Source organism: Neltuma alba, unplaced genomic scaffold (genome assembly GCF_004799145.2).
Source record: "Neltuma alba isolate B1F8T4 unplaced genomic scaffold, ASM479914v2 tig00011650_pilon, whole genome shotgun sequence".
Lineage (NCBI taxonomy): Eukaryota > Viridiplantae > Streptophyta > Magnoliopsida > Fabales > Fabaceae > Neltuma > Neltuma alba.
Genome location: NW_021636298.1, coordinates 137,204 through 163,308, shown reverse-complemented (window position 1 = coordinate 163,308; position 26,105 = coordinate 137,204). Strand labels below are relative to the sequence as shown.

Sequence of the window (26,105 nt, the reverse complement as noted above, 5' to 3'; positions counted from 1 at the left end):
GTGTGTAATAAATTGTAAACAAACAAACAAACAAACAACAAGCCTTATCCCACTAGGTGGGGTCGGCTACATGAATCACACGACGCCATCGTGCTCTGTCAACAACCCAATCCTTAGATATGTTGTTGATTAGAAGGTCTCGTTCAATGACCTCATTCAGCGTTCTTCTCGGTCTTCCCCTGCCTCTTTTTATGGGACTCCATCTTGTTTGATCCACCCTCCTCACCGGGGCCTCCAAAGGCCTTCTCTCACATGTCCAAACCATCTTAAGCGATTTTCAACCATTTTCTCTTGGATAGGTGCCACACCGACTCTTGTCCTGATCTTTTCATTATAATTTGCTCTCCCATCCTCACCTCCAAATCCCTATTACCTTGCCCCTCCAAAATCACAATGCATATGTTCTGTTTTGTTCCTGCTCAAACGGAAACCTTTCGACTCCAAAGTCCTTCTCCATAACTCCAAAACTAGTGTTAATCTCTTCTTTTGATTCCGCCATAAGAACTATATCATCCGCGAAGAGCATGGACTTAGGGATTCTTTCTTGAACAGGTTTAGTTAGAACATCCAGAACAATGTTGAACAAGTACGGACTCAGAGAGGATCCCTGATGTAGGCCAATCTTAATAGGAAAGTCCTTTGTCTCCCCCCCAGGCGTCCTTACACTGGTAGTTACCGCCTCATACATATCTTGTATGACTTTGATATACGCAACCCGTACACCTTTCTTTTCCAAAGCCTTCCACAATACTTCTCTTGGCACACGATCATAAGCCTTTTCCAGGTCAATAAAAACCATATGTAAATCTCTTTTTACTTCTATATCTCTCCATTAACCCCCTTAGTAAATAGATTGCTTCGATGTGGATCTCCTGGCATAAATCCAAATTGGTTTTGCGAAATAGAAGTCTCCAACCTCAATCTATATTCCATCACTTTTCCCACAACTTCATTGTATGACTCATAAGTTTTATCCCCCTGTAGCTTGCACAGTTTTGAATGTCTCCTTTATTCTTGTAAATAGGAACTAAAATGCTTTTCTCCACTCATCCGGCATCTTTTTAGAGCGTAGAATTTCATTAAAAAACTTGGTTAGCCATACCTCCCCCTCATCGCCCAACATTTCCAAACTTCAATAGGGATACCATCAGGCCCAACGCAGCCACGCAGTGGGCACAGAGCGAACTATTCTTTCGCCTTTTACTAAAGAATACCGTGTGTGTAATAAATTGTAATTGTGACATTATCTATTTATCCCCATTAATTTGAACCCAATGCAATTCATTTACAACCTCAACAGTGGCTGTTGACAACCTGAAAAGAAGTGGTTAACAACCTCGACAATGCCTCTGGCATCCCACAGAGTGAGTTGTCAGGAGCACTGCTAAAGTTATCAATCACTTCTACTCGAATTGTCAACAGCCACCGTTGAGGTTGTAAATAAATTGCTATAATAAAATTAATGAGAATAAGTAAATAATTTCACAATTACAATTTATTACACAGAAGTCCTTTGGACTTATGAATCATTTCAAGATTTTCAGAGACTTTTTCTGAATTAATTGTTTTCTGTTAGACCTTAGTGTAATTTTCCCTTCTTTTTCACGGACACGCATAAAAAAATATTCTTTATTATTACAATAGGTCTACCAACATGAATTGAAAGCTTGGGATTGTTTCTCCTTGAATCTTCTTTACATTTAAATTAGATGACATGCATGCTTATACACACAAGCAAAAATAGAAAGGGGTGATCGGAGGGTAGAGGCTTTATAAAATCAACAAATAGTTCGACACTTAGTTACATTTAACTATTTTAGGACTCGTAGCATAAAATATTTTGCATTTATATATATAAATCTCAGAACACAACCAAATTTTCAAATTTCAAACCCTTGATGCTCTACTTCCTCCTCTCTCATTTTTAGGCCCCTTCATGTTTGCACGCCCTAACGGAATGATAAAATAAACGGAAAATAAGTGGAGAATGAGGTAATAGCAATCTCCTACTTTATTTAAGGATCATTAAAGCAGAAGAGGCGCATCTGTAAGCATTCAGCAGAAGACAAATCACAACTCACCAGTGCTATGTTCATGCTAATTAATATTGATAATAGCACTTTTATCTGTTGGCGGGCTTGAACACTTCATAATGAATGATGATGCATCGCTGGAGAATATACAAACAGAAAACACAAGCTCCAATCTCACGATCATTCTTCCTTATTAACATGACGGCGAGGGTCAATAACCCGTAAAGGATTTTCATTCATGCGGCTGATATTAAGAACAGAGACTGATCCATGTGAGGGGAGTAAAGCAGAGGTGGTTGGTGAGTACCCATATCATATGGTCTAGTTGATCGCACGAAGACATGCTTCGTTCGAGTTAATTTTAGGCACTATCAACTGGTGAGAGCAGTGGTTAGCGGACGACCTACATTGAGAATTTCCTAATTATTAAAAGCCTTTATTCCATCGATTTCCGCCCTTCTAAATTTTTTCTTCAACTGAGTTTCTTGATCCAGAAAGCTGACATGGCATTTTACAATCCACTAATGCTATGGCTATGGAAAATGCTTGCAGAAGTGTGAATGACGAGTCATAAACAACCGAGAAAATTCCCTGCTTGAAGGGGACAAATCTGAAAGCAGGTCGGTATTCTCGCCCATTCCCCTGCAATGTGCATTCAAAGTTGAAAGAACGTTACATTAGTTATCAATGCAACATGAAAGGACAACTAAATTAGCAAAATAATTCAGCCTGGCACGAACATTACCTGCAGGAAAAGCTCAAAATGATCTTCACCACAAGCTTTGGATGAAAATGACTTTTTATTGGCTGGGTTTTCATTTGCAAAAATCTTAAGTTCGCAACCCATATCCCAACCACCACAGTCACAAGATCCACCTGATTTCCAGCGCTCAATAAGGGATGAAGGTCCACCTTTACTTGGATGACTATGAACCCCACTTGGAAGCACAACTGTTGCATGAACAAGCTCTTGACCATTATCACAGGAACTGCTATAATGCACATTATTGGTGAAAACCAATGTTTTGGGTATTTTGAGTATAATTGCAGCAAGTTCATCATCTAGCTGATAATCAGGGGCTTGATCACATCCCTGCTTTAGCTTCACAGAATACAAAACGAGCTCTTTCACAGGAGAAGAGTCCACACAATTCTGGCCAGTTAAATCAAGATAGTGAGGATTGGAAACCTTCATTTGGCCCACAACATGATGAATGTAATCAGGACCTTTTCCCTTTCCAGCCTGTTTTATCCAATTTCCAGCCTTCTTATTAACATCTCTAAAGGTGAAAAAGGTATAGATACAGCAGCAGCCATCCTTTTCTGTGGTACCTAACTTCTTCACCGTGGCCGCAAGAATGCTGCTGCTTTTGTCAACTGCAAATGTAAACATGGGCAAGCCATTCTTCCATGCAATTCTCAGAAGAGCTTGAACTGTTGATGACACATGCTTCTTACACTTCGATGAATCATCCTTATCAATTGTACTGTAACCAAGTCTGTGGTTCTTTATCAACCCTTTTTCACGCTGCAAAGAGGAAGATTTCCCATTTGCTAACATACAATTCTCATTTATTAACAATGGATCTTTCTGAGATGAATCTGTAGAGTGGTGGCAGTTCACCGTCTTTGGTTTCAGTAGTGGATCGAGAGTAACCTCCTTAAAGGGCTTGACCTGCTCCTACCAGTCTCACCTGCCTTACCATTGCCTGAAATATCTGAGCTCGAACAGCCCCTCATATTTTCTAAACTAGATGTAGCATTTCCTACTGAGCTCCTATATGGCCGAAGTGCATCCTCCTTGCAACCAGATCCTTTGCTAGCAAAACCGGTGCTGAAGCTAAATCGTCGAAAAGGTGAAGAGCTTCTTGACTTTTCACCTGTACTTTCTGAGCTGGTTCCTGGGAAGACGCTCTAGCAGATAGCATTGTAATTATCGGCTGTTTCTTTTCAACTTGTCTAGATTTGGATGGGCTTATTCCCATTTTAGCTGATAGGGGTGCTGAGAAAGTAGCAGTGTGAACTTTGACTCTTTCTGCACCTGCAGAACTGGACCCCTTTGCCTCAGAACGGGAACAGTTAATTTCATCAGGCAGTGTACAGGAGTTTGGCTTTTTATAACTAAAATCCTCGGGGGGTAGTTCCTTAGGATTTTCTATGAAGCTTGTTTGACTAAGAATTTGTGACTTTTGACCTTGGGATGTTGGCATATCCCGCGTTACAGAATGATCATTCAGGGAGATATCTCTGGACAAACAAAGAACAGGTGGTTTGTTTTTCTTGAGTACGTCTTTCTCAATGGTAACCATATTTGATTGCTGGAAAGTCTCCACTCTTTTTTCCAATTTACCACCTTGAGAGCTCGTTTGTAACATGATGTATGATGCTACTTCATTCATTTGGTCACTTGATAGAGCTCCTCTTTTCATATCAATTTTGGCATCTAAACCCTTCATGTTGCGTGCTTTCAGTCTATTATCAGGGAGGTCTGGGGAAAGACAGTCATTTGCCCCGACAAATTGGCTGTGTGTGTTATTGTTGCTACCGCTAATATTTTGACAATTTTCTAAAATTTTCCCAAGGATTTTGCATCCTGAGAGTGGCCCTGCATCGCAGATGCCATAAAATGAGATAGCAGTGGTGGATGGCAAATGCTTCGGCAGGAAGGAGACAAGCTACGACCACTGCTAGAATAACCAGATGATCTGTCCATTGAAACAGACACAGATTTATTAGTAGTTGTTGATGTCGACCTCCTACTACTTATATGGGGCATATGTTTATGACTGCATTTCCATTGCTCCAGACAGGCCCAATCAAGGACCCCCACATTCAAGACTTTATCATGAATACTTTCTCCCTTCTCCAAAAAACCTGGAAGATCTGACATGTACCTAACTAGCTCATCTTCTTTACATTCCCTTCTATGACTCCCTTGCTTTTGGTGATTCTCATAAGATTTTCTGTCCCCCACACATCTGGTAATATTGTGATGAAGGTCCGCATCTGACGGGGCAGAGTTATCAAGTTGTAAACTGTCATAATGCTTTGTACTCATGCTGGTAAGTAATTTCCTGAATTTCGATTGAGACCTTGACTAATTAATAGGCCGCATACGTTTGCTGGGCTCTAGCTCAGGAATTTTTTGGATGAGTTTGCAAGAAGGAATATCCAAATGCCGCTTTTCTGCTACAAATTGGAAACAAAGTAAAACTTCCAAATGCAAGGGTATTAAGCTAAATGAATAATTGCCTATATAAAAAAAGCAAGAATTGCATTAAGAAATGTTTCAAAGATATTACCAAAGGAAAAGGATAAAGGTTATGGCTAAAACGTATTTAAACAATATCCTCCTCTTCGTGTTTGAATTGATTCAGATCTGATAACATGTGAATGAGGTGACGCGTTAACCAATCTCAATATGACAAGAACCAGTTGAGCCCAACAACATCTTGAACGAAAACAAAATTAATGTCAAATTATATGAAAACTGTAGAGCACGATATTATGGTTAGCATTGAGCAATGAAAGCTGAAACCGAGTGTAAGGAGACAGAGTAGTATGAAGAGTATGGAAAGGATGAAAATCAGATAACGAAGTGGTAGTGGTCCACGGAAACCAATTTCGAAAATCTAAAAGATAAGACATAACGACCCGTGTCGATCAGAATCCCAGCCTTCTCCACAAATAATGGAGGAGACAAAGATTATAAGCTATTTAGAAGCACTCAGTATACTCGAACTTCAAAATACTGAACAGTAATGTCCCGTTCGTTCTCGAGCTTCGAAACGATCAATAAAATTTCACATGCTAAAAGGGCAGAGCATTTCTCTTTGTTTTGCTCCAATGTTTCCCAACGACTACATTAACCCGAGCTGGAAAAATCATTTAAAAGGGGTAAAACGCTTATACTACAAAGAAAAATGGTGGGGTAATATATATTAACACTCGTTGTTGCAAGAGAGACAGGAACACGAAGGTGAAATTACAGTATTACAGTGCTAAAACTCGGGTGCCAAAGGCAGTAATATATGGAAGTAATGTAAAATAAAGCAGAAAAACAGAATCAAAGCGGGATATGAAGCTCAAGATGCATACCAGACATCCAGGGGGGTAATGCAGGAGTGGAGGCTCGTCTAGCTTGGAGGCGAAGGAAGGAGTGTCGGTGGGAGACCAATAGCGCTGCAAAACGTCATGGGAACAGAGATCCAGAAGGCAAAGAAGATGAATAATGACCTCGAAATTCCAAAGGCTGAGTTTTCTTCTCCGAACTCTAAAGTCGGACAGGAAAGCAACAGAAAAATGACACGGAGCTGCCGACGTGTTCCGATCAGAGCCGGTGAGAAAACTGTTGCATTTTGGTTCTCGTGCTCCGTATCAGTATGTGAGTGCGAGTGTGATGCTGGCAGTCAACGAAGTGAAAGAGTGAAATAGGGGCAGCCCGTGGTTTCCCTTCGTCCTTTCTTTACATGGCGGATCTATCATAGAATCCTGAGTTACTGGGCTTAAACGGGGGCCCACTTAGCTCTGTACAGATAATTCACACTTTCTCTTCTCATCCGCGCTGAAAAGAAGCCGCATTATTTTAAATTATAAATAACATGGCCTATTTTGAGGCTTTGTGGTATACAGGAAACGCGTCCAGTTTTTTTCATGAAAAGTACAATAATTTTTTTTTTCACACAGGAAAAAGTGGGTAGGAGAGGAATGGAATCTAACTTTGAGCTGTATCAGTTAAAAGATCAATAATGTTCATCGTTTTCCCTTTATGCCTAGTTCTTGTGTTTAATTATGGCTCTTTTGACGTTTACATTGGCCATATTGTCTCCATTAGTGAAGAATTTTTTATATCAGAAAGTATTGATTTTTTTTTTTTCATTTGATTGAGGTTTCTAAGCTTAGAACATAAAATGTTGTCGTTTCTTCTAGCAATTGTTCTTTTTTTAAAGATTTGTAATTGTGTGTTTTTTTTTTTACAAAAAAAGACTACTTACCATCTTAATTAATATATTTTGTTACTCCAAAAGTATTGAATTTTATGCGTAGATCATAAAACCAAAAGGGCCAAGTCACATAACAAAATAACATGGAATCCGTATGGTCTTGAGCAGAGGGGGGGATGGGGGATAAAAAGCAAGGTGGCCGCGCTTTGGGGTTAAAGTACTTGCCTTTTTTTGAGCAGCGCACGAAGCAAAAAGCGGTGTGGGATACGGAGAAAGAAGTGCAGCTCAGAGCGATTGGGCGCATTAATTAATTGATGTTCATAGTTTAATGGTATTATTTATATGACAATGATAACGAGGGGTTAAGGGTACAAAGCCTGACGCCATTATTTCCTGGAGTATGAGGATGATGGTGATACATGTCAGTTTTATTATTAGTTTATAAACAGTTTTTTAATTATGATTTATAAAATATTAAGAATTTATTTAGAATAGTTTACAAACAGTTTTTCAAACGTAATTGACAAAATATGAGATAAATATATGAATTTTTTTTTTTATGAATTTATATAAAACATATTTATAAGTAGTTTTAAATATGATACTGAACGAGACTAAGTAAAGAGAGTCTTCTTTCACTTTACATAAACCATGCTAACCATACTTGTTTGTAAACGTGATTTCAAACATCCCTTTAGGAGGCTAAAGTGGGATTGGGGAGGAGGGCATCATGATGTGGATGCATTCCACAGTCAACGACTCATGGAGTGGAAGCCCCCGGTGAACGTCTGTTGTCTAATGATTAGCCAAATTATAGCGTCTTCATTAGAATTAAGACCTCATTTGGTATGATTAGAGTTTTTTCCCCCCTTGACAGAATTGGAGTAGAAAAAAGAAATTACAATCAGAATAAAATTAAATTTAAAAATATGTTTGGCACGATGAAAGAACTGTACAAAATCTTTGCATAATTCTCATTTGTTAAGCATACTTATATAGTGAAAATATTAAAATGCACTTTCGATCAGAGCCAAAGCAGGACAAAAACAGACCCCCATGGGACCCCACTAAATGGATTTTATGGGAATTACGAATCATACATGCTAAAACGCTCAAATCATGAATTCCTACTCCGATTCCTTTGCACCAAACACAACATAAATTATATGAGAAAGGGGGCTTAGCATCAAACTTCCAAGTTGACCCAGAGCTTTTGGGGGGGGGGGGGGGGACGACACAATTAGTCATTATCATTTGTCATATGAGCACTATTATTCACGAAGATGGCCTCAGTCTCAGGGCAGGCAACTCCTGAATGAGACTCGCATTTAACATGCATAGAACAGAACCTCAATGGCTAAATCCAAAACAAGGGCCCTACATTCGAACCAGGGTGGCGCTCAGATGATCCATCTGCGCCTGCGATGCAAGCAGCAGCAGCTCCAAAAGCCTGGATACTGTATTCTGATGTGTAAGGAAATTGGGCTTTTCATGGGCTTGCAGTTAGAATGGTGATGCACCTTTACCCAAATAACCACAAGGCCCTAGACCAAAATTTAGACCCAAAAACAAAAGAATAAAACTGAGGAAAGCAAACGGGTCGCTTTATTGAATCTGGAACGTTCGAGCATCGGTATTTACTAGCGACGAGCAGGAGCATGATCAATGTACCCGGGCTTCGAGCTGAGAGAGACGAAATAGGCGAGTAAGGATGTCGATCGTGCCGATCAACGAGGGAGGGGGCGGTGCCTCCGACTCCTTGTGGTGGGATCCCATGGACAGGCTGCTCAATGATACGCCCTTCCCTTTCTCCTCGGCCATTTCCAGTTTTGTGCATGATGTTGATTTGGGGTTGGGTCGAGCTTGAATTCCCGTCTGGACTGGAGGGAGAACTCCAGAAGGCACGTGTGGAAGGTGGTGCTTCCTGGGTTCACCGACGAGGATGTGCTGGTGGAGCTTCAAGACGATCGAATGCTGCAGGTGAGCCTGGAGAGCGGCAATTTCATGAGCAGATTCAAAATCCCGGAGGATGCCGACCTCCAACAACTGAAGGCCACCATGAACCACGGGGTTCTGCTCGTCACTGTTCCCAAACTACAATCCGCACTCCCTAATGTCAGGGTTGTTGAAATTGAAGGCAGTGGCTGATCCGCCTCCATGACAGCTGCCATAAATGTTTTACTATGTTATATACTGTCCTAGTCCTCTCCTCTCCTCTCTGTCCTGTAATCTTTTGCGTGCGTACTGCCATGGTTCTTAGTTCTTATTAAGTACATATATATATATATATATATATATATCCCCCTTATTAATTACTCTCTGCTACTTATATGCCAATATACTCCGGGCTAAGCTTGACGATAATTCTTCAGCTTCGTGTGGAAAGTTACGCTATGCAAAATCATCTTATTCTGTGAGCCTGGGAAATTTCCCTTCAGATGATTAAATCGTTCTCGTTTTGTTTTGAGCCGATAAATTCAAAAGGAAATCTATTGTCAAGCTGCAACCCGGGAGGACCGACGCCTCATTTCTTCTCGATTAGTACTATTGTGAAAGAAGAGTCGAGTGAGGAGATAGGGTCCTTGCTCACTTTCATGTGGATCCCACTCGCTTACTCCGTCCATTTTAGCAAGGGAAAAATAACACCGGAATCCTTATCGCCTCAACGTGGATGAGTGAGTCATATTGAACTGAATTAAGAACGAGAGGCGGGCGGTGATTGTGATACACTACTGTGAAGAAGACCATCCGGCAATGAAAAGCATGGAATCTGAAAGAACTAAAGCACAAGAAATGTGAAAAACAATGAGGAAGAAACAAAAATTTGATTAAACTTGAGAACAAGATAAAGATAGTTGGGAACCAAAACCAATTCTGAAGTGTGATGAGACAAGAGTGGCTAACAAGACCCAGAAGGACAGATATGGGGGCAAAAAAAAAAAGTCACTTAAATCCATTAGAGACGTTCCTATCTTCAGGAAGAGACAAACTGAAATCCATTAAATCGTTCTCGTTTTGTTTTGAGCCGATAAATTTCAAAAGGAAATCCATTGTCAAGCTGCAACCCGGGGAGGACCGACGCCTCATTTCTTCTCGATTAGTACTATTGTGAAAGAAGAGTCGAGTGAGGGATAGGGTCCTTGCTCACTTTCATGTGGATCCCACTCGCTTACTCCGTCCATTTTAGCAAGGGAAAAATAACACCGAATCCTTATCGCCTCAACGTGGATGAGTGAGTCATATTGAACTGAATTAAGAACGAGAGGCGGTGATTGTGATACACTACTGTGAAGAAGACCATCCGGCAATGAAAAGCATGGAATCTGAAAGAGCTAAAGCACAAGAAATGTGAAAAACAATGAGGAAGAAAACAAAAATTGATTAAACTTGAGAACAAGATAAAGATACTTGGGAACCAAAACCAATTCTGAAGTGTGATGAGACAAGAGTGGCTAACAAGACCCAGAAGGACAGATATGGGGGCACAAAAAAAAAAGTCACTTAAATCCATTAGAGACGTTCCTATCTTCAGGAAGAGACAAACTGAAATCCTTAAAATCGTTCCACTCAGTAAACCAAAACTACCTTGACTTGATCGTGCATGCTGCTCTGTTCTATGCCACTGAGGCTGTCACTGATCGGGACGTAAATAAGTTTCATGGCTACCCAAGAGGTCTCGCAGGAAGCGAAAGAGAGTGGGTTGTTTGAAACAGTGACATCCTCTTCGATTTCGCCAGCAATGTCTTCCAGAATGGGACCGTCGTGAGCACCGCCACCGCTGATGGGCACAAGGATTTAATTTAAAAAGAAAAAATAACCTTTGAGCACGGATTAAAAGTAAAGTGCAAATTGCAGAACCTACATGTTAGTTTTCCTGACTAAAAAATGTTTGAATAGAAATTAAATTATAATTTTAAAAGTAATTTTATAGTATAATAAATAAATATGTAGAAGAGTTTGTTACTGTTTTTGAAAAGCACCTCTAAAGTCAAGTTGAATGAACCCTGGGGGCTCTGTGTTTTTGAGCTTAATCCTAAAAATAAAAGTTATCAAAAACCCATCAAAATTATTTATCATCATGACCTCCATTCCTAAGCTTGGACAGAGGGGTGGTCAAATAGAAATTAGGCGTGCAGAAGGGGGAATACTATCTCTAGTCTTTAATATAACAATTGGTTAACTAATTTAAAAAAATTTAAAAAATTAGTTATTTGTGGTAAAAAAAATATTATCTTTCTTAAATGTCCTTATCAAATTAGTTAGAAATCGATAGTAACTCACTAAGGGATGCTATTACTATAGAGATTACTTGAAGACGAAATCAATAAATATTGAAGAGAAAGTAATTAGGGTCTTATATTTGAAACCAAATTAAAAGTTAAACTAAACAAAATAATCAGGGTCTTATATTTGAGACCAAATTAAAAATCAAACTAACTCTTATATTAAAAATTGACATAATATTTTCTTTCTGCGTATTTCAATGAGTATATTATAAGTTTACCCAAGTAAAATTTAATTGAAGATCTTACTCAGAAAAAGCATCCTAAAATTAAAATTCGAACAATCTGTGCTTAAGGAGTTTCAATTAAAAAAAATTCAATATAAGTAATTAAAAAAATATTTGCAAAAAAAAAACAACACACATACTTAAGATGTAATTAATTTAATATTATCTTTAATTCTTAATATAAAAGTTAGTTTGACTTTTAATTTGATTATGAATATAAGATCTTAATCCACTTTGTTTCTAATATTTATTCATTTTACCTTAAAGTAATCTCTATAGTCATTGTATATGTTAAAGGATTATTATCAATTTGTAATTCAAACACAGATGATTAATAGGACATTTTAAGAAAGACAGTATCTATTTACCATAAATAACGAATTTAACTAATTTTTTTAATCTTTTTAAATTAATTAATTAGAACTTATAATAAAAACGGTAAGCAGTGTCTAAAACAGCGTTGCAAGTTCTTTTTCGAGAGGAGAAAAAGTTTTCAGGGCCGAGAAGGTTGTTTCTCTCCCAGAACATCAAAGGCACGGAAAATTTTGGTGGAAAAAAATAATGAGGATCGTTGAAGATTATAATGTTGTCACTATTACTCATTTACCTGCTTGGTGTGCGAGCCAACGTGCAACATTCTTTACATTTTTGTAAGTGTACTCCACGATGGCAGTCTTATCCTGTATGATAAGTTTCCTAATTTTCTTGATGTGATGGAAGAGGCATGTTCATTCCAAATAAGAGAGATGACTACAAGGACTCTCATTAGACACTGACTCTGGTAAATGCTTCTTTCCAACAGAGTGAAAAACCTTCCTGTATGGCTAAAATTTTATGTTGTGCTCCTTTTCTGCTAGCTGATCCGTCAACATCCAAGAACCGTGAAATAAAGCTCAATTCTCTTCTTCCGAAGCGTGTGAATCGTCCTGTGTAGATAGAAGATAGATGGCGAATAACAGGAAAATAGGAGTTGCCCTGGATTTCTCAAAGGGAAGCAAGATGGCTCTGAAATGGGGCATCGACAACCTGCTAGTCAAGGGTGATACCTTACTCATCATCCACGTCAAGCCTTCGCAAGGCGATGAATCCCGAAATCTTCTCTGGTCCACCACTGGTTCTCGTAAGTTCTCGGCTTTCCTTGCTTGCTTGCTTGAATCTCTAAGATCGTTATAACGAGGGGGATCTTGCAATTTCAGCTCTGATCCCTATGTCAGAGTTTCGTGATAAGGAGGTGATGAGCAATTATGAAGTGGAGACCGATGATGAGATATTGGATCTGCTCGACACTGCTTGCAGAGAGAAGCAGGTCTCTCTCCCTGCCTCTTCCTTTTCATGGATTGAGAATTTGATTCAAAGAGATTGATCGAATTTGGTTACAGGTGACGGTGGTGGCAAAGCTATACTGGGGGGATGCGAGAGAGAGGATCTGCGAGTCCGTCGGGGATTTGAAGCTTGACGTTTTGGTCATGGGTAGCAGAGGCCTGGGTCTCATTCAAAGGTACTGTAGTTTTTTCTTCACCTTTCCGTTTGGAATATGTCAATCTTCATTCTCTTGTTCCTTTGGCTGTTTGACACGAATGAATAAGCTACATGTATTGACGTCAACTAACAATATAGGCTCGACCCTGTCAAACAGTCAAATTCAATTGTTTCATGGCAAAATGCTAACATTTTAATCCATTCGTTTTTATTTATCGAACTGTACTACATATAGGGTTTTGCTGGGGAGTGTGACCAGCTATGTTACCGCGAACGCCACTTGCCCCGTGACAGTTGTTAAAGACTCGTGGCCTTCTGGCTTCTGATCTCTCGTACCAGAATTTAGATTGAGCAAATGGAAATGGGAGTGCCATCTGAAGAAATGAGAATGCTCTGTCCTATTCGTCTTGGCCCAGGTTATCCTTATCGTGCATCATAACCGATATATGGCTCTATTTCTAGATATATGTATATATATGAACACGGGAGGTGAATTAAGGGTGTGCTAAAAGCATCATGTTTAGTGTATACAGTGTCAAGGGTGCCTCTTAAAGTGGTTAGCTCATCCAAAGTTCAGCTTATAATGAAAACTTTATGCTGGACTCTGTCACCATGAGTGATAGTATTATTATGTTTATAGTAGTTGTGTTTAGCCCATTTGCCTGCATGTTTAGAAGCGCAAAATTCCATAATCGCTTTTCCTTTACCAAATCATCCATCGAGTGGCAGAAGTAAAAAGCCTCCCAATGCAGATAATAAGGGTTGCCAGCACAAAATAGACGAGCGGCCATATTAAGTTCGACTCCTCAAATTCTTGAACAGAAAAGCATCAATTACAATATTCTCGCCGACGGCTTTAGCCGCCGTAGCGACTCTGAGGCAATAAGTGACGAGAATCCAGTCCGCCATTGGCTTCCCGTTAAGGAGAAGCAGTTTCAGATTCCAGAGATTGTATAAAAAAAAGTAATTTTCAGAGCTAGTTCAGTTTTGCGAGAGGCCCTGCCCACGTATTAAAAAGTCCGCCAATTATCGAACAAGATGATTACGCTCGGACCAGCAGCGAGTTAAGTTGTATGGTGGCGAGAATTCTTGAGTGTCGCAGGTTCGATCCCCAACAACAGCTTCTTTTATTCTCACAATTCGCCTCTCTCTACCCGCCAGCGGCACACACACCCGCTTCAATCCCAGAGTTGGGATATATGAATATTAAACACAGAACAAAAGAGGGTGAGGACTAAGTACAAGAGTCCTCGTCATTAACCGACTTAAAATTACAGGAGCAACTTCCGTAAAAACTTATCATTCAGATCTGCTCAAAAGCTACATTTAGGTCCTTCAGACTTAAAACAGTCTCATCGCTCGTACTTATGATGAGATCAGTATCTGGCATGTCAATATGCTAGTTCCCCCCCCCCCCCTCTTTGCAGCTAAGAGGAGATATAACGAAAGACCAATACAGCAGGCAAAGGCTGGGGAGAGAAAATTCTCATATGCTAGTTTTCACTATATCACCGAATAAATACTTGACACAAAATTGCAACCTTATCGCATGTACGATGATAGTTTCATTACTATAAAAACCAGATATTGGTATCGGTTTTCTAATTCATCTTAACAACGATATATTGATGCCACAGCACCTGACCCTTTCATGCTAAGCTACTACTGATGTCTCCATTGCAACCTTTCTTGAGCACCTGACCCTTTCATGCTCCTCATCGGCCTCCCAGAGCTCCGGAAACGCCTCCCTAATATTATGAATGCTCTCTAATGCATGATCCACTCCTGTGGTCCGAAGGGAAGTACCCACCTGCATCATAATTTCAAATTGTGGCGCTGAGATACATACCGATCACCATCTCATATTCGCGCTTCAAATTTCCCAATTCTACTACACATTTACATCTAGCAAGGATGTCACTACAAGTACTAACAGGTAATTCATGAAATTTTCAAGCAACAATGAAAGAAGAAAGCGTACTGACCAAGACCGTGTGGAGGCCCAAGCGTTTTGCTGTCTGTAAATTGCGGACACTGTCATCAAAGAACAACTGAAAGCAGCAAAGGGAAAAAAATTAATGATGGCATTTCTCACGTGGAGCATCATGATGAGAAACAATGGTCAATACTAGGATGAAAAGGAACGTCGACCAATACATAAAACAAGATCCAGATCCAGATGACAGTGATTAGTCAGAAAGATTGTAGAAAATATATGACCAAAATGTTGACGGAAAGAGTTGATCTTACTGTTCTCTGAGGGTTGATATTGGCCATCTCGAAAACCCGTTCAAATGCACCTTCAAATGGTTTGCAGACAACTGGGGTCTTCGGTAGCACCATATCAGAATGAGGCTGGCGCATACACTCGTAAAAATCAAATGTTGCAGATTTGTTGCCATCTTCATCACCATGAGGATGGTCGTAGTTGGGGGGATTCAGCGTCTCAAAGCTTATAACTTTTTCAAAGCATTCGTCCAATCCAAGTCTATGGAGCACTCTAACAGCATGACCTTCGTCTGAGTTAGTAAAAACCTAAAAGGGAAAACAAAATTGAAAAACATATAGATATATCATAATGTAAAGACATTTCACGTTCAATTTTCTGCCATAGGCGAGAGACGCCAAAAAAAGAAAGAGTGCCAATGCAGTGCGCATAATTTAACGAAGAACAAGTGAACTAACAATTTTCCGAAGTGGCAGGCTTAGCAATACGCCCCTGAGAACAGGGTCAGGTTTCAGCGTATCATATGGCAATCTCCCATGAACAAAACTGTTCAACAAGAACAATATTAGAAGCCTATTTCCATTTCACATGGTTTTTCAACTTCACAAAATAAAAGGCCAAGCTAAACTAAATAGATATAACAGTACCGTTACCTATGGAAATCATCGTAGTCGAAGTCATACCCAATAGCCTGGCGGGAGGTAGAGGAAAGATGACTGATTAGTTCATACTAAGCAGTCTACAGATAAATAAAATACTTTCATTTACGTGCATCACATACCCTGAGACCAGCCATAGTTGTCCCATAAGTTTTATATAATGAAACGTTCAATTCAGGAAGTCTGGTCTCCTCTATTCCAAGCTTTTCAAGCATGTAATCTGTGCCATACATCCAATGACGATTCATGATTCCACACCCAATCCTCAAGATCCCGTCATGCACATTCTCACATATTTGAGGCCCAGAGTGATATGTCCGTACCTTGAATATTTTTTCTCACGTGCACCGCCAAGCCAGAGCTCAGAGGGTAAAGGGTGTCATCAAGATCTGAAAGTAATGAAAGCATGTTATAAATAACTTGGCCAGGACAATCAAGCTTGCAAATGATAACGATTTACAAGCCAGTGTGAAAGCTTACCAAATAGAAGACAATCATATTTCAGGTTTGAAACTTCCTGGTACTGATTCCCGTTTTCCATTTCAACTTCCTCGGAAGGCTGCAAACTGGGGAGGAAAAAAACATGTGAACATCATGTAAGAAGAAATAATCGCCCAAATATCAACAATATTGTGTAAAATTGTCATGAACCAAATCTTTACATTAAACTCAACTGATATAAAATCACTGACCAAAATGCACATAACGAAAGTGCAGATAAATTGCGAATCATGGTGGAGGGTTGTCGAATGGAGGCCATTTTAGGGCATTAATAATATTAAAATTCAAAAAGAATCTAAAATGATCCACAAGCAGTTCAACATCAATGCATCAACAACACACGCCCGAGGGAAAATAAGAACGTAAAAACAAAAACAAACACCCCCCCCCAAACACACACACAAAAAGGGGGAAAAAAAGAGAGATCTTGAAAAGTGATCAACTAGACAAACGCAGGCACAGTGACTGATTTATGAAACACCATTGTAAAGGTTTTTTTTTGGGGGGGCCAGATTGTAAAGGAGACGGATCCAACGCCCAAAATCACTAACCGAAATGTTAAAACCTTGAAATTGAACGGGAATATATGCGCAAGGCAAGCGATGGGGGAAAAACGGGAAAGAAACGCAAACCCAGCGCGCTAAAGCAGATATAAGGCAGATCAAGTGATGGCAGATGATGCATAATAAACAAATAGAAACAAACTTACAGCGATTAGAAGAGGAAATCAAAAGCTGAAACTATGAGTACGCTGATAAAGAAGAAGAAGGAGAAAATGGGGAAGTGAAATTATAAATGCCAAGGGTTAGGAGTAGTTTAAAGTTTAAACTACAAATAGAAAGGGCGTTGATGGCTTTAAATTCAAGGCAACGGGTCCAAAGAGAGACCGACGGAGGGAGAGAATTAACGACATTAACGGGACCCAAATCCAGAAGCAAACATTAAAAAAAAAAATACACACACCCACACACAAATTACATAATGAGTCTACCTAAACTAGTGCCAGCGTGCCACAGAACTGAGATTTGGAGCACACTTTTCCACTTTGTTCGTCTTCAATGATGCCGCCCAACCATCGCCATCTCCCCAAGTTCGACTGCTTTCCCTTTCATTTGCGTCTTATTTGACTAAAAAATAAAAAAAAAATTGGGGAGTAGCGGGAATTTCTGGCGCAAAAAAAAAAGAAAAGAAGCGAGAGCATAATAAAAGATACATGAGATTTATATACGCGAGAAAGTAATAAAAAATATAATTGTATATTTGTAAAAGCTCTGTAAATTAATAAATATATTATTTACAAGTCATTTTAACCGTGGAACCTAAGTACTACCTGCAGTACTTGATATAAATATTGTTGGATTTTTATTTTAATTTTAAATATAAGATCCTAATACATTTTATTTCTTATATTCATTTATTTTTTCCAAGACAATCCTTTTAATAATGGTAGTATTAGCTAATAAACTTGATTAGCAAGTATAATTTAAAAAAAATAATACATATTTATAACAAAAAACTAACTTAACTTACTTTCTTAATCTACTCATATTAATCAAGTGGCTCTTATATTTAGGATAAGTAGTATATAATTAACAAGTTGTAGTTTTGATGGAAAGAATTATGATTGTTTAAATATGGAGTCCAGCCAAAACAATTATAACACGTCAATTAGTTGCCATGTTACATTTAGTTTTTTTTATATATGTATTAACATTAATTATTATCAAAATCAAATGCCATATTAATTTTTTTGCCCATATTATAACTACTGGATTTAACTGAATGAATTAAGGAATAATTAATTATGTATTATGGAAAGGGATTTCAACTCATAAGCTAATTATGAAGCCGGCAACCCTATTTAAATTATTCAGCAGTCATAAGCATTTCTATAATTAACAACTATTAATCCTTTTCTTCTTTTGGATGAACCACTCAACCTTTTATATGTAGTATTTTAACATTTTGCTCTAGTATCACAGCTCAGAAAACCGCGTATTTATCAATGTTCTCCGTATGCCAGCTGATTATTTTTGTTTAACACCACTTCAAAATAATCATAATTTTTATTTTTATTTTTTAAGGTTCAAATAATTCCTAGGTTTAAACAAACATTCTAAAATCTGTCAAAAATACTTTTTTACGAGGAATAAATTACTTTTTCATTAAAAAAAAAAACTAACTAGCCTATGGAAATGTCCCCACATAATTGTCTGGTAAATAAGGCTTCTGAATAAGGATAAGATCAAGAATGAATAGTATGAGGTGAATATAACACGAATATACAACAAAAACAGTCTAGTGGATCTATCTCCTAGCAATTTACTCATGAAATTTGTACACCGACAATATCCCAAAATTAAAACCATATAACACCTCCGGTAGGACAGGAGGTGCTATCTTGCAGTGCAAGATCCTTTTGCGCTAAGAATCTTTCGGAAGTTAATTAGGCACAGGTGTTGCCCTCTTGGAAAAAAAACTAAAGGAAAAAAATCGAAGCAATTACAACTGGGAGACAACCCAAAGGGACGACGGTGGATAGAGAGAGATCTTGATGAACACCATTCACCGACGCAGAGATCGGGAGTGACGACTTGAGTTATAATTTATAAATGAAAACGACGATGACCTCGTAAAATGAAATTAAAATGTGGGCTTTCAGCTTCTAGCGTCAAATCCATTGCCATCTTTGTACACTGCAGGAAACAGCAAAACCAAGCCAGAGGTGGCTTAAGGGCTAGGGCTAAGGCATAGCCGCGCATGCAAAATGATAATTTATTTGAGCCCGTATTATACAACTTTGCCCCGAAGTAAGGTCAGTCAAATAATATTCATTCCAACAAGACAGTCATTACTCATTCATGTACAATTCCCATCAACAAACGCCCCCGGTTGGTTATGAAGGAACAACCTGAGGCTGTAAAGAAGAACCCTCCTCGTCTTCTGGCCCATTACCACTCACCGGGCTTGAGCTCTGTTCCACAATCTTTTCCCCTTCCTCTTCAAAACCTTGCTTGAATCGATCATAATTGGTGACTTCACCTGTCTGGAATGGCCGCTTCCCCAGGACTCGGACCAAATCATCCTGGTGCAGTACTTCCTTCTCCAGCAATAACTCGGCTATTTCAGCCACGTGCTCCTTGTGTTCCTCGACCAGCTGCACAGTACGTTCGTATGCTTTACCTATCCATTCTCGCACTTCCGCGTCAATCATAGCAGCAGTCTTGCTGCTGTATGGTTTTGACATCTCAAACGTGTCTTCTCTGGGAGGGAAAGAAAGCAGGCCCACTTTTTCGCTAAAGCCATACACTGCTACTTGTGCATACGTCATCTTAGTCACTTTCTCCAAGTCATTTTGTGCTCCTGTTGAGATTTTCCCCAGGAGAACCTGCAGTCACGGGAGTAAAAACCATCGTTACCATAATTATAATTAAAATTGCACAAAGCAGTCTTCTACTTCTTTATCCCAGAGCTGTTTAGGGAATATAAGGAACGTCAATGGCACAGCACAGTACTTAGCCAGAAAAAATTCCACGCATACACATATCACCGATATTCTTTAAGTAGAACAAAAACCAAAAATCGAGACAGAGTTACAAAGCTGAAAGCTACCTGTTCAGCAGCCCTACCACCAAGGGTCATGCAAGTCATATCAAAAAGCTGCTCCTTTGTCATCAGAAGGTTCTCGTTCGGAACATACTGGGCAAACCCAAGAGCAGCTGTGCCACGAGGAACTATAGTTACCTTCAATAGCGGCTCTGCATGTTCCAAGAACCACCCAGCAACGGCATGGCCTGATTCATGGTATGCAACAGTGCGTCTTTCAAGCTTGCTTATTACCTGGTTGAAAATCTTGTATCAGAATTATCCTCACTGATTGAAACAGATAGACGGAAGCCTTAGTTAACAATATAGTTGCCCATTAAGGCCAGCTTTAGCTAGTAAGTATACTGTGAAATTCTTGTTTCCCGAGACAAATTTTTCCACAGAAAGTAAAAAAGTTGCTTCTCAGTTTTCCCATATAAGGTAATAGGATTAGGATGTGAGTTGACAGAGACCAGTTTCTAAAGCCACATAATGCAAAGAATCAATATACTGATGTGGTATAAAATGTGATAATGAAAATTGTCATATCCTCCCAAAAAAAAAAAAAGATTAAATGTAGCAAAATATAAACTAATACTAATTTAAGAAATCTATAGCTCTAAGGAAAAGTCTACTTGCCAATAACAACAATAAATCACCACATATAACGGTAAGTATCACAAAATGAACAATGTCAATACTATGTTTCACTTGCTTAAAAATTTAAGCAACATTTTAGGTAGACTTCTGTTATGTAATTATAATTATAAATAAGAAATATTTAAATAGGATTGATAGGATTTATATAATATTATTAGGAGTTAGGATTTGGATAGATTAGGATATCTAGATAATATATTTAGATAATATTAGGATATTTACTTAGATTTATATCTATTAGAGCTTTTGCTTATACATAAGTATTTGCCATTCTTTGTAAATCAGTTTTGAAATGTGATTAGAAATTATTCGGTTTCGCTTGGTCTTCTACTCTTCTCTAATTCTTCTCTGTTTTTATTACTCTTTTCCCTCTCTCTTTTCTCTTTCTCTCTCCTATTTCTTTACTTTCCATAACAACTTCACTGTCAATTCACAGTTAATTTTGACAAATGAATGCATCATTCCAGCCCCCACAACAATCAAGCTTAAAAAATAAAGTAAAAATAAATGTAGCAGGCTACAACCCATGATATACCTCCCACGTCTTCCTAATATTGATAGGCATAAAACTTTCAAAATACATACCCTGTTCTTCTTCTCCAACCCACCAATGATCCGATCAATGGCTGCCTCAAAGTGTTTCATTGCGACTTCCGTTACCTCATATCTTGCAGCAATCAGAGCAGCTTCATTGCACACATTAGCAATGTCTGCTCCAGCAAATCCAGGAGTAAGGGCTGCGAGCCTCTCTGAATAATATGAAGGTGCTTGGTCAAGCTTGATCTTTTTCAGATAGATTTGGAATATTTGATTGCGGCCTTTAATATCAGGTTTATCAATGGCAATCTGGCGGTCAAATCGGCCAGGTCTAAGCAGAGCTTTGTCTAAAATATCAGGTCTATTTGTGCCAGCAAGCACAACCACCCCAGAAGTGGTTCCAAACCCATCCATTTCAACCAACAATTGATTTAAAGTACTTTCACGCTCATCATTGGCACCGGATAAACCTCCACGCCCCCTTGCTCGACCAATAGCATCAATTTCATCAATAAATATTATACTGGGTGCACACTGCCTTGCTTCTTGAAACAAATTTCTCACCCTAGATGGTCCGACCCCAACAAACATCTCCATGAAATCAGAACCAGAAATAGAGAGAAATGGAACACCAGATTCCCCAGCAGTGGCTTTTGCTAGAAGTGTTTTCCCTGTGCCAGGAGGACCAACTAGAAGAGCGCCTTTTGGAATTTTTGCCCCCAATTCTTCATACTTTTTTGGATTCTTGAGGAAATGGACAAACTCCATAATTTCTTGCTTAGCCTCATCACATCCAGCAACATCTTTAAAATAGACCTAAATAAAGAAGAAGAATAGTTTCAAAAGTTGCCCGTTGAACAAAGTTATTTGCTAAGTCATTCCCTGCAACCCCTTCTCCCTAAAAGAAATAATAATGAAACAGGAAATAAAGAAATAAAGGAAGCAAGTAAAACTGTATGCAACATGCATACCAACCTTGTTCTTGGAATTTTTATCAAATTTAGTAACATGGGCTTTTCCAATGTTGAATATTCCACGGGCACCCTTACTGCCATTACCACCAACACCAAGTCCACCTTGCATTCTCCTTCCCATATAAAGGAGAGATCCCAAAAGCAATATTGTTGGAGCAAACCTCATTAATTCATGGTGCCAAACCATTTCAGAGACGTATGTAACAGGAACATAGTTATGAGGGTCAATGCCTAGTGCTTCCTGAGCCTCCTCTAACTTTTCCTCAAAAGACTCAACGCTTCCAATATTGAAGTAGTACTTGTAATGGCTGCCAGCTCCCCCAACAGTAGGAGGGGCAGGCCCTTGTACAAGATCACCATCTGTTCGATTGCCAGGAGAATTCCTTACATATACTTTAGCAACTGATTTATTTGAAACTACAATATGATCCACTAATCCTGGTTCCAAAAGCTTATTTTTGAACTCTTGAAAGCTTATCTGCCAAACGCCAAATTATAGTCCACATCAGCAAAGAGAATATAGTGAAAGGAGTAAAAGAAATAATTTACATCAAGACAAATGAACAGACATTCTATTGCTAGTATCTGTTTGGTTAATCATGCAAAGACACCATTCACACAATCAAGAACGAAAGTACCTACAGGAAGGCGCTACAACAGAGTTTGTAACAAGACTGAAGTAAAGGGATGAAAATAAATTAACCATAGTAATAATATTAATACTATTCCATAGTAGCAAGCTAATTTTGTAGATCATTAATCTAAGTAAAAAATGGAAAAAAAAGAACTCATCTAGAAGATAGGAGGTTGGAAAAAGTTTTAGGTCACAAAGGCAGCTCAAATAAGAAGTGCCTTGGAGGGAAAACTGTTCGTATGATTAGTAAGAATTTTAGTTTATCTATTTACTTAGAAAAAACAAGCACGCAAAAAAAGAAGTCTACAGAAAAAGGCACACATAAAAACTGGAAGATCCCACCAGTTAATGGTAATACGGACACAATACAGAATAGTGGTCTCATTTTCACAAGTTCTTTTTTCATTCTTTCCACACTGCAGAAGATGTAAAAGCCAATTCAGAAAGCTACAATATGGCTTAACAATAAAAAGGTGCATAAAACTCCCAATTGTGACCAGTTATAACTCATCCATGGCAATTAGATAGCTGACCCAATACACAAACACATATGCAAACCATTTCAGATGTAGAATGATCAACGACAGGCTAACCTCTTGCTGTTCATGGGGACCAAGAGAAAACGATGAGAGAAATAGCCCAATCACCAATAAAGGGGTCAATAGACTTTGAAATTGCTTAATGAAGGTTTCATTAAAATTTCCATGGTCATCTGTGTTCGTATTCGATTCATCTGAAATCAGACAGAGAATCCAAGTGTTAAAGTGGTTATCCCTCCTATCATAAGAAAAATTGGACAGCAGACGTAAGATAAACAGAAAATGACTCCAAAACCCAAAATCACTCAATTACGCTACACTTGTAGTCTTGTACAGCGTAGTTGGAGAAGATAAAATTTAGCCCTCTCAAAACAATTCAAATTAGATCCTCCCTAGAAGACAAGAAGGATCCTACTTTGTTTTCCATTTTACCATCAATTGGAAAACTCAAGCCTGCGAAAGTCTATCCTGTGGACAAGAAAGCCTAACCGAAAACCCCGACTACCGGCCGGCCTCACTCCTTCAACTCCAACGTCCTAACCTAAATACGAATCAGGTATACAATTACGGCCTCCCACCAAATTTGCCATTAGTTACAGCCACCAACTAGGTGGTCTCTGAATATTGTACTACTGCGCAATGAATTACGCTGTTCTAAATTTATGAATATTATACTATAAATTTTATATTTTACAACATATTGATCGATTCTGAACACTTTGCAATTAAACCCTCTTGTTTTATAGGAAAACAAGGTCTACAGCTTGAATTGATAGAGTCATGAGTATAAGATTTTACCTTTAGACTCAGATTTTTGCTCACTTCCCTTTGGACTTTCCTTCTTTTCTTTCGGGTAAAAGTTCTCATAATCTACCGAAAATATGAAATGATTAGAACGTAAAAAATAATACCTGTAGGAGTTAAGATAAGGTGACAAAACTAATAGAAGAAATTTCATAGTCTGATAGTACACAATAGTTTAGTAATTTAACCAGCCTAAAATATGAGTAAATCCTTACTCTTTTTCTTTGGGCCTTCACTAGAGTAAAGCCGGTAATGTCTAGGGTTAGCGAAAAGATATCTAACATCAGCCAAACTGGAAACGAAGGATTTGCGAGCGCCAGCTAAAACTGAATAACCCCTCAAAATCCCCAATCCCCCTTCTTCTCCACAGTAATGAGCTTGCGTTCTGGGCGGTATGAGACGGTTCAGGGCGGTTCGGGTCCCATCGCCATACAGCAAAGTCTGGCATCCAAAGGGGAAATAAAGTGAATTTATTTACAATTAATCAATCATACCGCATTCAAATAATCAAGAAGAGATGAGAAAAGCAGCTTACTTTAGAACAAGTAGAACGCGAAAGGGAGCGGCTGATCCTTGAAAAGATCATCGTCCGAAAGTCTTATGCAGACAAACAACGGGAACGTTATGGTATCTTGAAATTTATCCGAGCAAGCAGTGAAAAACGGTAGATCTGAAGCAGAAAAAAAATATCTGGAAAATAACGTTGGGGATAAGAAATTCAAAAAGAAAACAGCTTGTAGGGTGATAAAAATGGGAAAAAAAATAAAATAAATCAAGGTTCGAGTTTCAGAAGGCGACGGAGATTATTATCGCCGTTCATTCGCCAAGGGTTCCGTTTATAGGGAGAGAAGCGCGAGTCGGAAAAGGAGCAAGTTGAGCTCACAAGGGAGAAGTTCCTTTTTCTTTTTCTCCTCAGGATAATTGTTTAATATTTGATTATTGATATTTCGTATCAATTTTACTCGCTAAGCTGGATTTAAATATAGTTAAGCTCTTATATTTTCAATAAACTCAGCCTAAATAGATATATGCCGCTGTTCTCTTTATGGGAAAATTCCTGAGGCGGACGATGTCACTACGTCGGTTCATAAACAAACTTGGCAGCCAAGCAGGCCCGTGGATGATGGATCCCGTCCGCGCTTCGCTATTTTTTTCCTATAGCTCAGATATTTTTTTGGCGAAATTGCAAATAAAAACCCTCAAATATGTAAAATTGCCACTTGGGATTTTAAATTTGAAAAATAACAAATAAGGACCCAATTTGATTTTTATAAATATGAAATGTGGGTGAAATATCTGAAATGCCCTTCAATCAAATTATGATTTGGTCTACTGAAATTGTCATTCACTAAAGTGAACCTGTCATTTCCTATAGTCAACTCATCATTTAGCATACCCTCGGTCAAGTTGTGATTTGATCCACTGAAAGTTGGTCATTCGCTAAAGTGAACTTGTCATTTCTCATAATCAACTTGTCATTTGGCTGAAGGGCATTTCAGACCCACATTTCATATTTACAAAAGTGGGACCGAGTCCTCATTTTGTATTTTTCAAATTCAGAGTCCTAAATCACAATTTTACACATTTGAGGGTTTTTATTTGCAATTTTTTTAAAAATTACAATAACATCTCACTCAAAAAAATAAAAAATAAAAATCTTTTAAAATTATTAAATTAATTTGAGGTTTTAAGAAACCTCATTGTAAAAAATTTTACTTATTTAATTATTTTATGTATTAACAACATATTTTTCCAGCGCATTACAAAAATATAATACATGAGTTATCAATACCTATCGTGATAGTTATTAATCGTTATACCTTAAGTTGCTAACAACTGCTCTTCTACTTGTCAATGCATATTTAAAAAAAGAAAAGAAAAGGATAAGTTAATAATTAAACAAGTAAAATCTTTGTAATGAGGTTTATTGGGACTTTAAATTAATTTGATTGTTTCAAGAAACCATTTTGTATTTATTTGTATGAAAGCTTATTACAATTTGCCCTATTTTTTAGATTAA

General features: G+C 38.4%; 4 protein-coding genes and 2 pseudogenes across 6 annotated transcripts; 3 read left to right on the top strand and 3 right to left on the bottom strand.

Annotated features, from left to right (window-relative positions):
• Nucleotides 1-1,160: 1,160 nt before the first annotated feature.
• Nucleotides 1,161-1,280, top strand: LOC114716338 (uncharacterized; annotated as a pseudogene).
• Nucleotides 1,281-1,659: 379 nt separating this feature from the next.
• On the bottom strand, nucleotides 1,660-3,679 carry LOC114716313 (uncharacterized). Its single transcript, XM_028901298.1, has 2 exons — nucleotides 2,779-3,679; nucleotides 1,660-2,675 (listed from the first exon to the last, which is right to left on the bottom strand). The coding sequence occupies exons 1-2, from the start codon at nucleotides 3,592-3,594 to the stop codon at nucleotides 2,493-2,495; spliced, it is 999 nt and encodes a 332-aa protein (XP_028757131.1). The 5' UTR covers nucleotides 3,595-3,679; the 3' UTR covers nucleotides 1,660-2,492.
• A 4,903-nt stretch (nucleotides 3,680-8,582) lies between these two features.
• LOC114716317 (18.5 kDa class I heat shock protein-like) lies at nucleotides 8,583-9,303 on the top strand (annotated as a pseudogene).
• Nucleotides 9,304-12,274: 2,971 nt separating this feature from the next.
• On the top strand, nucleotides 12,275-13,641 carry LOC114716316 (universal stress protein PHOS32). The gene is made up of 4 exons (XM_028901303.1): nucleotides 12,275-12,606; nucleotides 12,683-12,792; nucleotides 12,866-12,984; nucleotides 13,201-13,641. Exons 1-4 carry the CDS (start codon nucleotides 12,432-12,434, stop codon nucleotides 13,289-13,291), a joined length of 495 nt encoding a protein of 164 aa, XP_028757136.1. The 5' UTR covers nucleotides 12,275-12,431; the 3' UTR covers nucleotides 13,292-13,641.
• Nucleotides 13,642-14,236: 595 nt separating this feature from the next.
• On the bottom strand, nucleotides 14,237-17,439 carry LOC114716314 (uncharacterized protein C24B11.05). 3 transcript variants are annotated; one of them, XM_028901299.1, is made up of 9 exons: nucleotides 17,344-17,439; nucleotides 16,332-16,417; nucleotides 16,175-16,240; nucleotides 15,974-16,071; nucleotides 15,846-15,883; nucleotides 15,651-15,738; nucleotides 15,216-15,500; nucleotides 14,951-15,016; nucleotides 14,237-14,775 (listed from the first exon to the last, which is right to left on the bottom strand). In XM_028901299.1, the coding sequence occupies exons 2-9, from the start codon at nucleotides 16,390-16,392 to the stop codon at nucleotides 14,620-14,622; spliced, it is 858 nt and encodes a 285-aa protein (XP_028757132.1). In that variant the 5' UTR covers nucleotides 16,393-16,417; nucleotides 17,344-17,439; the 3' UTR covers nucleotides 14,237-14,619. The 3 variants fall into 3 exon arrangements, with proteins under 3 accessions (XP_028757132.1, XP_028757133.1, XP_028757134.1); XM_028901300.1 differs by lacking the exon at nucleotides 17,344-17,439 and adding an exon at nucleotides 17,062-17,221; XM_028901301.1 differs by lacking the exon at nucleotides 17,344-17,439 and adding an exon at nucleotides 17,062-17,221 and having other exon boundaries at nucleotides 16,332-16,410.
• A 1,553-nt stretch (nucleotides 17,440-18,992) lies between these two features.
• On the bottom strand, nucleotides 18,993-24,980 carry LOC114716311 (ATP-dependent zinc metalloprotease FTSH 10, mitochondrial). The gene is made up of 8 exons (XM_028901295.1): nucleotides 24,621-24,980; nucleotides 24,301-24,526; nucleotides 24,080-24,151; nucleotides 23,336-23,475; nucleotides 22,110-22,586; nucleotides 21,183-21,950; nucleotides 19,965-20,192; nucleotides 18,993-19,740 (listed from the first exon to the last, which is right to left on the bottom strand). The coding sequence occupies exons 1-8, from the start codon at nucleotides 24,669-24,671 to the stop codon at nucleotides 19,249-19,251; spliced, it is 2,454 nt and encodes an 817-aa protein (XP_028757128.1). The 5' UTR covers nucleotides 24,672-24,980; the 3' UTR covers nucleotides 18,993-19,248.
• Nucleotides 24,981-26,105: the final 1,125 nt, after the last annotated feature.

Bases quoted from the DNA above. Each gene is read 5' to 3' on its own strand.
- LOC114716313 (XM_028901298.1), bottom strand. From the start codon at position 3,594: ATGTTAGCAAATGGGAAATCTTCCTCTTTGCAGCGTGAAAAAGGGTTG. The intron at 2,676-2,778 runs GTAATGTTCGTG...TGCACATTGCAG, and splicing joins ATTTTGAGCTTTTCCTGCAG to GGGAATGGGCGAGAATACCG.
- LOC114716316 (XM_028901303.1), top strand. From the start codon at position 12,432: ATGGCGAATAACAGGAAAATAGGAGTTGCCCTGGATTTCTCAAAGGGA. The intron at 12,607-12,682 runs GTAAGTTCTCGG...TTGCAATTTCAG, and splicing joins CTGGTCCACCACTGGTTCTC to CTCTGATCCCTATGTCAGAG. The intron at 12,793-12,865 runs GTCTCTCTCCCT...ATTTGGTTACAG, and splicing joins CTGCTTGCAGAGAGAAGCAG to GTGACGGTGGTGGCAAAGCT.
- LOC114716314 (XM_028901299.1), bottom strand. From the start codon at position 16,392: ATGGAAAACGGGAATCAGTACCAGGAAGTTTCAAACCTGAAATATGAT. The intron at 15,884-15,973 runs GTATGTGATGCA...ACCTCCCGCCAG, and splicing joins CAACTATGGCTGGTCTCAGG to GCTATTGGGTATGACTTCGA. The intron at 15,739-15,845 runs GTAACGGTACTG...CTTGTTGAACAG, and splicing joins GACTACGATGATTTCCATAG to TTTTGTTCATGGGAGATTGC.
- LOC114716311 (XM_028901295.1), bottom strand. From the start codon at position 24,671: ATGATCTTTTCAAGGATCAGCCGCTCCCTTTCGCGTTCTACTTGTTCT. The intron at 20,193-21,182 runs GTATGTATTTTG...ATTTTCAACCAG, and splicing joins GGTTGGAGAAGAAGAACAGG to GTAATAAGCAAGCTTGAAAG. The intron at 19,741-19,964 runs GTAGCTTTCAGC...CCGTGACTGCAG, and splicing joins GTGGTAGGGCTGCTGAACAG to GTTCTCCTGGGGAAAATCTC.